Source organism: Lutra lutra, chromosome 6 (genome assembly GCF_902655055.1).
Source record: "Lutra lutra chromosome 6, mLutLut1.2, whole genome shotgun sequence".
In the NCBI taxonomy this organism is placed as follows: Eukaryota; Metazoa; Chordata; class Mammalia; order Carnivora; family Mustelidae; genus Lutra; species Lutra lutra.
This window is the reverse complement of record NC_062283.1, coordinates 35,702,976-35,719,616: the sequence shown is the minus strand read 5'-3', so window position 1 is coordinate 35,719,616 and position 16,641 is coordinate 35,702,976. Positions and strand designations below refer to the sequence as shown.

Below are 16,641 nucleotides of genomic sequence, written 5' to 3'. Positions count from 1 at the left end.
TGGCTGATCATTATGACTCACATGAAGAATATATTTAAAATACACATTTAAATACACATTTAAAATACATATCTGGGGTCTCCATCTCCAACATGCTGACTCATTCTGGAATCTAAAGACTTATTTGAGGGGCCCCAATGCTATAGGAGAAGAGACCCTTTAAGAGACCATTTATTGGGGCACCGGGTGGCTCAGTGGGTTAAAGCCTCTACCTTCAGCTCAGGTCATGATCTCAGGGTCCTGCGATCAAGCCCCGCATCGGGCTCTCTGCTCAGCAGAGAGCCTGCTTCTTCCCTCTCTCTCTGCCCGCTGCTCTGTCTACTCGTGATCTCTCTCTCTCTATCAAATAAATAAAATATTTTTTTAAAAAAAGAGACCATTTATTATAGGTATGACAAGAAATCCCAAAAGCTTAGTAGTAACAATTGCGTCATAAGGGTGATTCAGATATATGTAGGAGTTCACTTAGCTAGTCTTCACTGATTAGATGTGAGAAATGAAGGAAGGAAGAGTTTAAGGTCATTCTCAAATTTCTGACCTGAGGAAGTTAATGGTAGGAGAGTGGGGGGAACAATGGAGGAAATCAGATTTATGGAGAGATATGTTGAGGTTTGGACACTGTCTAACAAGACTGAAGCCTTGAGTTGACCCCCAGTGTTCCTTTCCCTTCTCACATAGTAACAGAGAGCTGATTTTTGTTTGGCACATGGCCACCCAAAATAAAGGTAACATTTCACACTTTGAACTGGATATAGCCAAATGATTAAGTTCTGGCTAATGGTATGGAATATAAATGTGTTGTTATAAGTTATGTTTGCAACTTCCAAGAAGTGTACTTAAATAGAAGGGTGGGGTTTTTTCCCATCCTTTCTCCTTCCTACAGGGGAATACGGACATCAGAGCCAGAGCTCTATTAAGAATCTTGGATCCTCAGTTTAACTGGGCCATGGAAACCACAAAAGGAAGAGCAGCAAGAGAGAAAGAGCCTGGGTCTTTGACTTTTTAAACATGAAAAATAAAGACATCACTACTTGTTTAGGCTACTGTTATTTTGTGACTTTCTGTTGGTCACAATTGAATTCTAATCCTAGTAAATATCAAATGTGTTAATTTTGAGTTGTCTACAGAACTTCAAGGAGGGATATACTGTTGGATGTACTGATATAGAACCAGGTAAGACATCAGCATGGGGACCACACATAGGTCATCCCCAGAAAGCAAGACCTTGTGATTTTTCCAATAGCCTTTAGCAGCCAGATCGAAGAGTGAAAAAGTTAATAAGCATTCATTTAGACATTCACATTTAAATTCATTTTCTAACCGCAAGTATAGAGCGACTTTGGGATCAATGTTAATTTGTACTTAAAAGATTGTCTTTGAAAACAAAAAAGATTTAACACAGCTATCCTTTATATAACTGGCTACTCTTTATAAGGCATGCAAACCATATGAGGGTAGTATAAGCAAACCCCTTTTATTATGGAGAAATTATGACTAAAACCAAATGAGGACTTAACCTAATGTGCCAAATACAGTACAATGTATATTAAAAATCATGAATACTTAGGAACAGTTACATTCACCTTAGTTGTACAAAAATTAAATGCAAGCTTGAGCAGTCCCATAGGCAGCATAATTCTTTACAGACTCAAAACAGCTTCTCACAAATCTGAGAAAATATACATGCAGCCACCTGTCAAACTTACTTTAAAAATTTGTTAATACCACTGTACAAAATATTCTTATAAGAATATTCAGAAATTTACTATCTCTGTATGCGCTCTTATTAAATTTTGAAATATCTCCCACAGTAGACCTCATTAGAAGCTACAATCCCTTCCCACTTTTCAAACCAGTTTCTTAAAAATAAGAGCCCTACCTTCTAATATAAATTATAGAAAATGAATTTATAATACTTTCAAATGTAAAGGGCTAGAATAAGTGTTTCAAGTTATGCTGTGTTCCCTCAAAAGTAAGTTTGAATAAATAAACCAACATTCACATGTTGCCATTAGTTTTTAAACTGAGGCTACCTGGCCACTTCTCCCTATCACGTGTCTGTATTCACTCAGAGGTATTACAAAAATAATTTTGACATAAGATTCACCAAACCTAAGGAAAAAATATACTATGAAAATAAAAACCACAACATATAATCTCAGCTAAATATTAATTTTGTGCTTATACCCTGGTTAGAACTGACTTGACCCCTCATCTCCTCTCCCAGCACAGACTAGCAGGTAATTAATTCAGTGCATCATCAATGTCAAGACTCAAACCCACACTGAGCCAGTGAGAGAAGATGGAATTCCTTTGTGCCCCAAACTTATGTGGTCTTGGGACTCAGCTGGGTTAGTGACAGGGAACTGAACTTGTCTTCAATCTCCTGATACAGGGGCTCTTCATTAAGGAGCATCAGAAACGCAAATGAATCAGAAAATCCATCAGAATAAATTCATAGAACTGTACGGTTTGAAAGCTCCTGCCCAGAAAGTAAGTGTTCCCAGGAGGGCAGAGAGGAGCATCTTGTAGTAAAACTGAGTTAAGAACCACAAGACCTACAGTCTTGGTCTTGTTCTGATGCTAATTAGCTGAGTCTGTTTCCTTCTCCATAAAGCAAAGAATTGAACTGGAATGATCCTGGTGGTCTCTTCTAACTTTAAAAATGTAGGTTACAGAAGGGACGGGGTGGGGGATGGGGCAACTGGGTGATGGGTATTAAGGAGGGCACGTGTGGTGATGACCATTGGTTTGTTACACACAACTAATGAATCATTGAACACTACATCAAAAACTAATGATGTACTTACTATATGCTGGCTAAATGAACATAGTAATAAAAAATAAATAAATAAAATGTAGGTACTGGGGAATTACCTGTGAATGCTATGATTTTATCACTATGTGCTAGAAACTTCCTGAGCACAATATATTCTTTTAATGTCGTTTCCTTTTGATCTTGGTCTCCAGGAAGTATTTAACTCAAATATTTTCTCTCTAGCAAATTTTTTATTGCTACCTCTCTCCTTCTGTTGATGTTGGTTCTTTCAAACCAACACTTATGTTGTTTGCTTTGCTATTTAGAATGAAGTTACTGAATTCACTAAAGTGCAGAAGGAAATTTTTACATTTTTAAAACTAAATGTAAAAATTTCCATTAAGGAATTTTCCTTTTTGCATTAAACATGTTATTGGGTAAAATATGGTATAGGAAGGTGATTAAATCAAAATCATGTGGGTTGTTAAAGATTATTTAGTTGTTTGGGGTCTCCTAGGATACCTCGTTGTTTTTCCACCAACCCACACATCCTCTACATTCCCAATAAAGCCTTTGGAATCTGCTGAGTTTTTTTAAGGCTCTCAACATTCTCTATGACTTCACCGTATCATTAAAAATCTAAAGTTATTTAGCATAATTTAATAGTATTAGCAAGATTTGTAACTGTATCCAAGGATCTCAACTTGTTTGTTGTGACAACCGCCTGAACACTCCAAAAGGCCATTCAAAGAAAGAACATACCATGTCAAATTTTCAGTAGTTTTATTGAAAAATGCCTCTTTTGTTTCAGAAATAAATAATATAAGGCAGTGAAATTCACAATCTGCAGTTAAAATATAAAAGCAGCAATTCTATGTTCATAGTCTTGCAAACATTTTCCAACTGCTTTTGATAACTAAGAAACATTATGTTCTGAAAAAAATAGTTCATACTAAATATACAACACAAACATGCAATTCCATCTCTGCAGAATAATCTGCAATTTGGCATAAATGTTAGTGTGTCTAAAACAAGGAGGTTTAAGGCAATATGGAACTGTATCCAGTTGATACAGTAATTTCAGCTACATGGCTTAAGGTTTGTGGTTGTTAAAGATGTATAAGAGCATTCTATGCCCTAATGCATAACAGAAGATAGAAGAGGAAGATAAATAATTACAATGGAGTTGTTTTTTTCCTCCTTTTTGGTTTGAGGAGGGGAATTACTTTAATCGTGGTGTAACTGAATTGCAAACAAGTATTGGAAAAGATGAACTGCCCTCTGGAAATATACAGTAGTTCTGGGTTCCAGGACTTACTGCTTAACCTAAGAGTTTCACTGAGGCTGCCCTTTGTGCTAACTGAAGGCACAAGGCACGTTCTCTCCTTGCAGCTTTCGCGAGCAAAGTATTTTGCAAGCATTTCAAGGGCAAAGGCAAAAATGTCTACAAGACTGCGTGCAGCGAGCTAGGTTTCCTGCAGAAACAAGGTTCTCTACAGTCAGAAAGCGTACTCTTGGATGAAGCAACGCCGGAAGAAACATCGCAGATAAGACGTACACTGCTCTGTCTGACCTGTAAATGAAAATCCCAACACCTCCCCCTAGAGTGGCCGCCGGGTGCGCGGTCTCAGGTTCACTGCCGGGGGCCGCGGGGCAGGGCGCGCCGCCAGCGCCGGTGGGGAGGCTGCTCGTCACCAGGCTCGTCGGCGCGGTAGTCCTCATACTCGTCTGCGGTCCGCTCCGGCTCCACGGGCACGATGAAGGGCTCGCGCTCGGGCAGGTAGGCCCCGCCCTCGGGCACGTAGGGCTCTGTCCGATTCAACATTACAGTTATGGCATGATTTGGAAGGCACACACACAGCAAAAGCTAATTCATCACCCGAGGTGATAGCACTCCAGTCTTAATCTCATCGCTATAAATAGATAAATTACAATATTCTGATTACGTCCATTTGCAGAGAGAATTTGGTGATGATCAAATAATGAAATGACACTTTTTTTTTAACCTTCAAGGATCCAGCAGCGAATACAATCATCGCACAAGTACCTGGGAAGGGCCCGAGGCTGCGCCAAAGAACTGAAAACGCAGAAACCTAGGTAGGATTTTCACAAATCCCCAAGCCACCGTTCATGAGTTCAAACTCCTCAATTCAAAGAACAATTTGGAAAGATGAGGAGGCAAGGGGAAGTTTTATTCGCTCCTAGAAACCGAACTGCGAAAATCAACTATGACCAGGTAATATACAGTACATGACATTTTCTGGGGCCGTCTCTCCCACAGACTGAGTTACAGTCGGGGGGCGGGGGGTAAAGGAACACCAGTGACTACAGTGAAACAGGAAGAGAAAAAGTGACTGTAAAACTTTGGTTTGAAAATTGCAAGTTACAAAACCAAATGAGAGTACATGTACAAAAAATAAGAGTAATAAGACACATGCCCTGAATTAGACACATGGCTAACAGGCAAGAGATGAGGAGATTCCATTCGGTGTTATTTCGGCACAGAGCAAGCAGCAGGCTTTGATGCAGAAGCTTATTGTAGAATTGTTAAGTGATTTTAGTGGACAGGATCACATACAAATCATTTACAAGCCACAATTAGTTTATTATTTACATAAAACATTTCTCTTGAACCAGGTTAATTGTTTTCATCAAAATAGCATAACCTCCGCTGGTTAGTAGTTTTATTATGCGCCTCTTTCACAATGAGGCTCCTCGTGGTTGTGGTTTTGAACTTTTTTTCTTTTTTTAATAATATTTTTCTACATTATTACTGAAATGCATCAAGCTTATAAACTAACACCACTGCTTTTGTCTCATTCAAGTTAGTATAAAGAGTCTCCGCCCTCCTTTATGATGTCCACCCGGTTCTTTAACCATATCTGTGGTGAGATTTCCATACAGACTCATTTCCTAATAAGCACGTGCGCAAACATCTCAGAAACAGGATTTTCATGTATTCAAACTGTAAGCAGCACTGGCGACTTAGAAAATTTGTTAGCCGGAACCTGAAACAGGTCAAAGATGATAGTTTTTAAAAGTTGAATTACTATGCAAAAAATATATATACACATCCATCTAAGTATGTAATGGTTAAAATATATATATATATATATATCCATATATTTTCAGTTATTCATACATACCATAAGGTAGAGGGAATTAAATTTATCTTATAAAGACTTAAACTGTAATTTTGTGAATGAGTTGCATGAGAAATTTGCATTAAAATTCATTTTTATTTTTGGTCATATGTAAGTACATAAATATATAGATATATAGATATTTAGATATTCAACTACTCATGCACTATTTGCTAGTAGCCAACCATATCAAACAGCGGTATCATTTTTAAAACTTGCAAGATGCTTGAGGGTGCGCTGATGAAAAGGTCTCCACTGATCAAAACAATAATTTTTTTATTCCCAGATCAATATAATCTCTCCTGTCCCCACAACCCCAAAAGCAGGTACAAGCGAACTGGCCTCTGTAATGGTCAAACACTAGATCTGCACTACCAACTCTTTGAAAAACTCAAATCCCAGATTTTATGCACGTTAATACTATGGACAGCATGAGACAGTGAATTATTTTCAGTTGTCTGCACCATGTTATCAAGTGGTTTGCCTAAACATTGGATTCCCAAAACAATTTTTTAGTATGTACTCTTGATATTCTAAAATTATATTCAACAAATCCCTGTTCCCAATCTTTAGGTTAAAAAAAAAAAAAAGTCATTTGATAGCATTCTCTGAACTCCCAAAAGAAATTAAGGAGAGGTTTACGATGTGATTTGGCAAATGTAGAAATATGGGAAGGAAGAGCAAATGCAAATAATTATTCAACTCCTAACAATGAAGTAATGTTTTATGCTTTGAGAGAGAACAATGTTACTACATAATCAAAATACATAACTGAAAGAGTTGATATCTTCAAGAAATCCCCAAATCAACCTTCCTTCAATCCTAGGGAACTTGATTTCCATAAAGGTTCTTAATTCGAGTGAATTTGGGTTCCTATACTGGCAACAACATACCTGGATATCCTTGTCCGTTGTATGGAATGCTGGCACACTGCGACGAGTCACAGTATCCAGGAGGACCTGGGGGGCCTCGGATACCTGAGTTTCCAGGACGACCTGGGGGACCAGGGGGACCTCTTGATCCTGTGGACCCTGGTGGACCTGTTCTGGATTCTCCCTGTGGACCTAGTATGGGGTTAAAACAAAGATTTCCCCTTTTGTTAAATACATTTCCTGAGGCAATCAACAATTCTCAAAACTATATGACACACTAGAGTATGGTAAGAAAATATTTCCTTAAGAGATCACCGGTATGAACCAAAGTGTGGAACTTTCTTACCAATGATCCATCCAGAGTTAATGACAGAGAGGTAACTGCTTTAACGATTTTATTCAAAGAAAACTGAATTAAGCCAAACTAAAGCTATTAATGAGTTCCCCAAATAGCTCCCACTCCTACAGAGATAAAACTCTCTGAAGAAAATGGATATATTAGCCACATCAGACTGCCAGGAAGACATGGGAGTGCCTGCTCCACACCTCCAGACTATGCAGAGGGATGTTATTTCTGGATCTTGTACTTATTTACAGTTAACAAAAGTAAAGATGTAACTACTAGGGCTGACCTTATGGACCCTTCAAGGGTCTCGTGGGCCTTACAATGAAGAAAAACAAAAATTCATTTTCAGTCTAGGAAACAAAATGCATAAAACAACTGGATGACTATTATTTCCTTCCAGAACATCAATAAAGAAACTGTGAATGAAATCTTGCAATGTGTCACGCTTTTTAATAAGAATATATTTTCTGTCTGCTAGCAACCTCTTGAACAATACCAGAAGAAACAGGAAATAACACCATCCTGAAAAGCCATGGGGCCAAACAAAACAAATAGGAATTCCATAAAAACAAAAACAGCAACCCTCTGTGTCACTAAAACTCATACCCTCATATGTTAAAGTTACAGTGAAGGCTTAATGGAACCCACTCAAACAGTTTTTTGAACAAAGAGAACATAAAAATGAGAAGGTTATCCAAGCTGAACTTCCTGCTAAAATACATTCATGGTGACAGGCCTGACTGAAGCGAAGAGGATGAGATTGTGAATCAACCTCCTGGGGTTGTACGCTCTCCCAGTGTTTCTGCTGTTTACTTATTTGATGCCCGGGCACACGTACCTGGGGGGCCAGGCAGCCCTCGAGGTCCTGGAGACCCAATACCCCTTTCACCCTTCTCTCCCGGCAACCCTAAGTGAGGACAAAAAGAAAAAGCAAAGGGAGAAAATTATCAGGAAACATGTAGGTTTCATCTTAACTGATAATGCTTAATTCAAGTAATTCACTTCTTTTAGTGAAAACAGGACCCAATTTTTCACAGAAGTTCACTCTTGAAGCCAATTCTTTCTAGACATTTGGGTAATTCCAGATTCATGGCCAAGAAACAAATCTGGCTACAAGTCAGGGGAAAAATTATTTGAAGAAAACAAACATGTCTAATATATTTTTTTTTAGAAACAGTAATTAAGAACAGGAATCTTGAATGAAGAGTTACAACTCATTGAGAAACATCTTAAAGGTATCTTATCTTCAGTAGCCCTACCACACAGCATCCAAACCGTCTGAATTACCAAAGTATCTGAATCTTCTCCGGAATATTAACTGCTGCTTTAACAAAAGAGAACACCAGAGTCCTGAAACATCTGGAATCAAATAATCCTATTTTTCTTCTTTTTCCTTCAATGACACTTATCTACTATGAAATTAAAGCCAAACAAACATGTAAGACCAGTGCCAGGCCCTGAATAAAGGCACCAGAAGAGTTTAGATCTAAAACTGTAGAGCTGCTTAAGTACATTCAGTTGGAGCCCAACTCTTGGTAGTCACAATAATTAATCAGATTTTAGTGTCTGAGTGAGTTTGCCAGAATACGGTTTCTTCCATCAACAATGACAACAACCATCAGTACATAGCATTATCTTTGCTGAGATCTCCTGACAAAATCTTCCTGTGTTCTTTGATACAGATCTCGATGGCCTGGGGCTGCCTTAATGAAAAGACAGGTTCATGGACACACAGCTCTTCCCGGGCTGTCCAAACAAGAATAGTTAAAGCAGTTTGCCAAGTTCAGTCTTCCACATGCTTTTCAACCTGACCCAGATCCAACACTTGCAAACTTCCTTTCTTTATCCCTGCGTAGCAGCCGGAGACACCCACCTCGTTCACCCGGGGGTCCCTGCATCCCTGGTGTGCCAGGAAAGCCTGGTCGCCCCCCAGGTCCCGGTTCACCTCTGGCTCCCGCATTGCCTGGGGGGCCTGGGGGACCAGGTGGGCCCGGTTGGTTGCGACTGGAGTGATAATCATTTGGAATCTGATTCAGCATCTGATTGAATCTGCTCATCTGACCTACAAACAGAAAGAAGACTTGTTAATAAGAAACCCAGTAGGGAAGGGATTGAGATGGTGAAACTCTTTTCTCTTAGGGTCTAGTGCAATCCATCTCCATTCCTCCCCCTCCAGGACACATTCTAATTAGAAGCCTAAAAAGAACACTCCAGCCATCCAAAACAAAATGATCCCCAATAAACAACTGTCTCCACAAAAGACTGAGCAGTAAGCCACAGCATTACTATAAACCATAAAAGAGTTGTGAAAGTTTAATACACCTCTGTTATAAATCCCTGGGGTTTGCCAGATGGTGTCACTCAAAAGAGAACCTTTCTTAAAGTAAGGAAGTATACCATTTTTGTGTGTGTCTAAGAATGATAGGCTGTGGTATCAGTTGGAATCGACTGTGGGATCCTTTGAAAAATACAGATTTCTGGGCCTCGTGTCCAAAGACAGTGATTTGCTATGTTTAGGGTGGCCCAGGAGCACTCGTTTTTAACAAGGTGATTCTAAAGCAGGTGTTCCTCGGGATGAGACCTGAAGAAACACTGTTAAGACTCCTGAAACAGGAAACCTTGAGTTTAAGACCATACTTGGTTTGTGGGCACTGAACTTTACTACTCGGTAGGCTTCATAGAATAAGAAGAAAGAGTCTGAAAAATAAGGAGGCAATAAAAAGGTCCCCACCAAAATGTATTTTCTGTGATCAAATTAATCTTGATGGGCCTCCTTCCTTAAAGTCATAGAATAACTTAAAGTTTATAATTTTGAAAATCCAATGTCTGTTGCTTCTACATATACCCAGATGAAGATCACTGAAAATCCTAATAAGGAAATTGAAAAGCCCTTTCAAAATATGATTTTGCATCAGATCAAGTATAGGATAACAGGCGATTATTTTACTCTGGGTTCTTACTTTATCTTCATGACAGTCATTAAAATATCACTAGTTTTATCTAACTAGATCCAAAACTGAGAATGTATAAAAATACGAGATCATCAAAATGAAATAGAAACATATATCTTAGGAACTTTATGACTCAACTCTGCATTTTCCTGCAATAAATTTAAAAACCATTCATACATTAAAAATGAAAAGAGGGACGCCTGGGTGGCTCAGTTGGTTAAGCAGCTGCCTTCGGCTCAGGTCATGATCCCAGCGTCCTGGGATCGAGTCCCACATCGGGCTCCTTGCTCGGCGGGGAGCCTGCTTCTCCCTCTGCCTCTGCCTGCCATTCTGTCTGCCTGTGCTCACTCTCACTCTCTCTCTGACAAATAAATAAAAAAATCTTTAAAAAAAAAATGAAAAGAAATGTTACCACTTATCAGTTGTTCACAGACTTGTCTTGCAACTGCTCGCATCATGTTCTGGGAAGCGATGTCTCCCTTGTTAATTAAATCAATGAGAATCATTAGCATATTATTTCTATAGTTTCAGACTTCAATGTTTAACACACAAAATAAATGTAAATCAGATTTTAAGAAATACATACTCTATCGCCTTTCTCTCCTTTCAACCCAGATGGACCCTGAAATATAGTAATTTCATAGATTAGAAGTTGACAAGCATGATCTAAAATGATTCATGAAGGCACATGATGAAAGACACCAAGGTCTGCTTTCTAACAGATTAGCAAAATGACACAGCAACTTTCTATCCATGTTGCTTGCAATTTGCCTGTCTGTAAAAAGGAAACTTTCTGTCTTTCCCTGTCTGTCTCTCTCAGAGCACATAGCCTCCAAATTAGTGCTAAGATGTGAATTTTATTTATTTTTTTATCTTTTTATCTTTTTAAAAGATTGTACTTATTTATTTGACAGAGAGAGAGATCACAAGTAGGCAGAGAGACAGGCAGAATCAGGCCCCCCTGAGCAGAGAGTTCGATGCAGGACTCGATCTCAGGACCCCGGGATCATTATCTGAGCCCAAGGCAGAGGCTTAACCCACTGAGCCACCCAGGTGCCCCATTAAATGGGAATTTTATGATCACACATTTAGAAGTTACGTGCTCTGCATACATTTATGATGCTCTTCACAGTATAAGCCTGGAACTAAAATATGGATGAGAAACTGCCTTTGGTACCATTATGCTTTCCTTTACATCACCATGGCTGGGTAGCTCAGCTTCTTATTTTAGCTCATCCATGAGATTAATCCAGGTTCAGTTCTAGTAAGAACCGGGGGGCTTTTGGTCAATTTCCTAACTAAATATACATCTCTGACTTCCTCCAATTATTGTGTGTACATGTGCATTGAGTATAAAAGGAACCATGCGCCTCTCTTACTAAATAACTCAACCCAAATGGTGGTCCCAAATCGAAACGGAGGACAGAGTATTTGTCCTCCTCGGTCAAGCCTCTCACTGGCCAGAAGAGGATCTTAAAAAAAGTTCTCTAAAGGCAAGAAGTTTTTGTCTTTCCGTAATGTGTTTCTAGGCTGCCAAATGTGATCATGGAAGGAACATTCAAACCACTGGCAAACCCGATACTCCGATAACATCCCACACCAAACCACTTCTTAAAACCTCCAAGAATTTTGCCTCAACAACTCCACTATCTTCCTGGTCTTTCTGTTTTCCCATTTTGCCCCTGTAGAGTCTGTTTTTCCACACAGAAGCCAGAGCGATATCTTTAAAAGGGAAATAAGATTATGTCACTTCTTTGCCTCTAAGGGCTCCCCATCACACTTAGCATGAAATAAGAATTCTATATCATCGACTATTGTCCACATGATCACCTTGCCCAGCTCTCTGACCTTGCCTATCATCCCTCTCCCCTTCAATACGCTTCACTTAGGGTACGCAGGCCTCTCTGCTGTTCCTTCACTTGCCAGACTCGTTCCTCACTCGGGGCTTTTGTTCATACCTGGGATCTTCTTCCCACAGATCCTCAAACAGTTTCCTCCCTCACAGCACTACAATGTCACCTCCTCAAAGAGGCTCCCTGACTACTATAGCCACCTTCTCATTATCACAACTACTCCCTGACCCCTTACTCCATTTCCTTTTTCTTCATATTATTCAACACCACCAGAAACTATAGTGTTCAGTTACACTTTTTTGGTCTATATCCCCCACTAGAAGAATCTATGTGAAGACCAGGACTTTGTCTTGTTTACACAGACTTTGTTTTATCTCCAGACCCTGGAACACCGACTAACACATTTAGGCACTGAACAGGTGTTGAATAAATGACTGCAGAAATTTCACAAGCAGTTCCTTAAAACATCCTCTACACAGCATCGTGTGTTACAGGTTAGCAAAAACATACCAACTGGTGACCATAGCTAATGACATGAGCTAACAGTGATTGAACCAAGCTCTTTGCTAAGACCTTTATACACCCATCTACTAGTTTTAGTTTTAGAAATTAAGGGAACGTCAGAAAAGAGAAGAAAAGAAGGAGCAATTTTCCCCCTTTGAAGGATGAGGAAAATAAAGGGAAAAAAATGGATAAGGTCCAAATAAATGTTACCAGATTATAATAAGAAATGGAGTTTAGTGCTCCCTTTGCCAAAAATATTAGACTCTTATGGAAACATTATGACTCGGTTTGGAGCCTTCTGTAAATTGCAAGGAATTTTTTTCTCCTACATTTACTGCTACTTTGAGATTGTTCCTGGTGTGTGTGTGTGTGTGTGTGTGTGTGTGTGTAATTTACTGCCACTCTGAGATTGTTCTAGTATATATGATTTGTAGAAATCATCTGTATTGCCAATACCTAGAGATCACATTTCAAGTAAAGGGAGCAGAAGTTTCTTTTAGGTTTCTAGCTCCAGCCATCAATTACATCAGGTAGATTCTTACGTGAGACTCCATTTCAGTCAAACTCTAATGAAACAGAATTGTGAATGGGTAGAAAAGTTCCATGTGCTTTACACTGCTCTTGTGAAGTTTTTTCTGTGATTCGTTGAGGAAAAGAGAGTAATAAAGGCATGTGCTGGGGTACTCACAGATTATAAAGTATATCAGGAGTCCTTTCATCTTTATGCTCTTTGCTTAATTTTATGTAAACAGGGAAGACAGGTCCTGTCACATAAAGATTCTACCCTAAGTTTCTTTGACATTAAACAGTTTTTAAGCTTGGGATTTATATGACTTGGACAATACTTAAAAAAAAAAAAAAAAAGAGTTCTGTCCAGAGAACAGCCCTGATGGATTTGTGTCATTGCTAATAGTTGGACTTCATTATCTTCGACATGAACTTTTAGCTCTTAGAATTCAATTCAGACAAACTGCTAAAAATATTTTCACATTTCATACTTATAAAGAAGAAAAAGGCTCTAAAGAAGAAGATGATGCTCAACAGTGATTGCAAATACTTCTGGATTTGTAATTTTAGGCACTTCACATTCAGTTTTGGAGGGACTAACTTGAAAACACCAGATCCACACGATGCCATCTTAACTATTATTTTAACCAAACCATCTGGCTGAAAGAAAGGGCCCCATAAAAAAGTAAAGTAGTGGATTAGAAAAATCCTTTTAAACCTGGGACTATTGTTCTAGCATCCTCGGTGAAAGGGAAATGAGGGAAGGCATGGCTGGATGAATTTCATGAAGGGTTAACCTCTGTAAACTCCGGATGGGACTGAGGTGCCAAGAACCACCACCACGTATTTTCTATCTTAAGCAGCACACCACCCCTAAATAAAAGCATCATTCTGCTGACCCAGCTTCGAGTGTTTATACAGTGCAAAAATATGTGCCTTGGCTCAAAATCCCATTCTCCTTTTAAAGAAACTCTATGACCACAATTTTCATCCCCGAATATTATAACTCAGAGAGAAAACTTTAGAACTGGTACCAAGTGAAATCCAGGGGTTTAGCAGAGTTTCAACAAATGCTTCAAACCCATTACAGCAGGGGTAACATAAACAGGTCAAAGCCTTGCAGCATCCTCTCTATTTATGGCCACAGGGAAAAGGACTCACAACATGCAATCTGTCCACTTACGGGTCTGCCGTGGTCTCCGGGTTTTCCTGGTTTCCCGCTCGGTCCTGTGACGCCTGGGGAGCCTGGGCTTCCCTGCAACACATGGGCCAAGCCAAGAAAAAGAAGGAGATGATGAAAGAAAAATCTCATCTCAAGTAAACTAGCCAACATGGCCAGCTTTAAAAGCCTTTCGCAGAAACAGCATGCAACAGGGAAGAGTAAAACCAAATTTCAAGATAGCATGAAGGAAAAAGAAAATCTTGATAATTCTCAGTCTTATGGAGTGGATAGTTCTCAAACATACTTTAGGACCATTTGGAGAAAATCTGTAAATATACACAGTTTCACAGTTCACAGACTGTGGTTCTAGTAGATTGGTTACTAAATGAATATGCAGAAAGCAATCCCTGTTTTTCAGTTTATCTCTGTTGCAAAACTAGAGAACCCATCAAAAGATAGGAGTGAAAACTACGGTTGGGGAAGAAATCAAGAAAGTAGCTGGGTTTGTGCTAAATCCCAGGAACCCTTGTTCCTGGGAGTCCTGCTCTCCGCCCACACATTCACTTTTTTTTTTGGTGCCTTCTCTACACTTCCATTTTCTTCTATCATGTCAGCACCCCTCATCCCATCCAAACCATAAGAATTTCTCCCTGTTGCTTTTAACACAGCTTTGAAAGTCATAGCCATATTTTTCATAGAATATTTATAATATCTCCTAACTAATACTTTCTGTTCTGAAGCCCCAAATTTCCTTAAAAGGGAATCATCAAACTTTGTAGGACAGTTAATCCTTTGTCAATTATGCAAATATTAAGTAAGCTCCATAGTAAATATTTAAAATGCAAGTTTACTATACATTTACACTCTCCTCTACCTGAGAACATATATATTAAACATGAATAATAACATTATTTTAACACATAACACTCAAATCATCATCTCCTCCCATCAGACACGAAGAACACTCAGCACTTCACAGAAGTTCATTATGATCTCACCCACACACAAGTATATAGATGATAACTTTCCAAATCATTCGCTTCGGTATTTTCCCCAAAGATCTTAATTGGAAGACCTACTTGGATGAAACTTATTTCCTCAGAATGACCAATAGTGCTCAGCAATAAATATCAATAAAATTGAAATGTGACAGACCATAGATTCTCAAAATTTTAGAACAGAAAGTAATCAGTAAGGTCTTAAAACCCTACCACTCAACATGGGATTGGAAGGAATGGGAGTACCAACCAGCCAGTGACCAAGTTCGTTAGGGGTATTTTTCTATTTTTCCAAATACAACTTGATTAAAAAGAAAAACTCTGTATTTTAACACATCTGTTTTCAGTAGCCCATTTTGATTTAGGAAAACAAAACCAACAGCTCCCTTGACAGTGTACCCACAGCACTGATGGAATGTGCCTCAAAGGCCAGGTTACGTTTTTCCCTACCAACTGGGGTAGGGGCTGTGAGGTGGGGAGACAAAAATATAATCCATTCAGTTCTTACCGGTGGCCCGGGGGGGCCCCTGGGTCCCATTGCACCATCTTTTCCAGTAAAGCCCTATTATAAACATAAAATTAATGATGGATTAGTGAAAAAATGACTGAGTGAAAAGGAAAGACACTAAAAAGATGACTAAAAAGACAGCAAGTAAACTTCCAATATGAAAACAAATATACTCCCCCCAAAAAGATTTCCAATTTATGCTATGCCTTTAACTGAGAAAAAAAAAAATTTATTCAAATATACAGTATAAATAAAGTCATTTTAAGAGTCTTCTTTGAAGAAGGTAGACTCCTTTTATAAAGATGTTAGCTTTCGCTTGGGTATGAGTGTGACGAAGTCTAGAGCAAGGCTAACCCTTTCTACTGAAACATCAATGTCCACAATCTAGCCCAGAAAGAATCAAAGTGGAAGAAAAGGAAATGTTGCTGCCCAAAATTCATGGTATCATAAAAGACGAAGGACAGGCCAACCACTTGAGTAAAAAAACTCCCTCCTTCCTGAACAATGAATGGCCAGACAGCCAAGGGTATGGCCAGTGATGACTCCACCCTAGGGCATTTCTCTTTTAGACCTTGGAAATGTGTGAAGTTGTCTTAACTGTCTTCCACTGGAAAGAAAATCCTCAGATCCTCAGCTAATCGTTTTAGTGGTTTGTCTCTCCTCATCTGGCACAGAAGGCCATATCCCCATGGGTGTCAGGTTGCCTGGGAGGAGAGATGTGCCCCCGCAGCACCCCACCCACCCTGCAGGCTCTCAGGACCTGCCTCCGTCCAAGTGCCAGATGACCTCTGCCCAGAATGAGTCACTCTGCTACCCAGTTAGCATTCATTCCCACAGCGAGAGCTCTGAAATTCAGCAGAGGACTTCGGAGTCAGGTCTTTTTTATAGTTCTTGCATTCCTCTGTCAAAGGAGATTTTTGTCTCATTTTCTGCAGGGAATAAGAGTGATAATTTCATCCATATTTTTGGATTCTAGCAAAAATCAAGAGCATTTGGATAGCTGCCTGCCTTCTGTATCCATGCTTCCATTGATTTTACA

The 16,641-nt window shown here is 39.2% G+C and overlaps 1 protein-coding gene across 2 annotated transcripts in view; it reads right to left on the bottom strand.

The window, feature by feature from the left end:
• Positions 1-4,244: 4,244 nt before the first annotated feature.
• Positions 4,245-16,641, bottom strand: part of COL12A1 (collagen type XII alpha 1 chain) — a 119,238-nt gene continuing 106,841 nt past the window's right edge. Inside the window, exons 59-66 of one of the 2 annotated variants that reach the window (XM_047733615.1) lie at positions 15,603-15,656; positions 14,118-14,189; positions 10,657-10,692; positions 10,483-10,549; positions 8,993-9,181; positions 7,958-8,026; positions 6,795-6,965; positions 4,245-4,567 (exon numbers count right to left, since the gene is read on the bottom strand). In XM_047733615.1, coding sequence (XP_047589571.1) covers positions 4,392-4,567; positions 6,795-6,965; positions 7,958-8,026; positions 8,993-9,181; positions 10,483-10,549; positions 10,657-10,692; positions 14,118-14,189; positions 15,603-15,656 — 834 coding nt within the window. In that variant the 3' untranslated portion in view covers positions 4,245-4,391. Of the gene's footprint in view, positions 4,568-5,342; positions 5,767-6,794; positions 6,966-7,957; positions 8,027-8,992; positions 9,182-10,482; positions 10,550-10,656; positions 10,693-14,117; positions 14,190-15,602; positions 15,657-16,641 lie in introns of those variants that run through there. The other variant, XM_047733616.1, reaches the window with a different exon arrangement.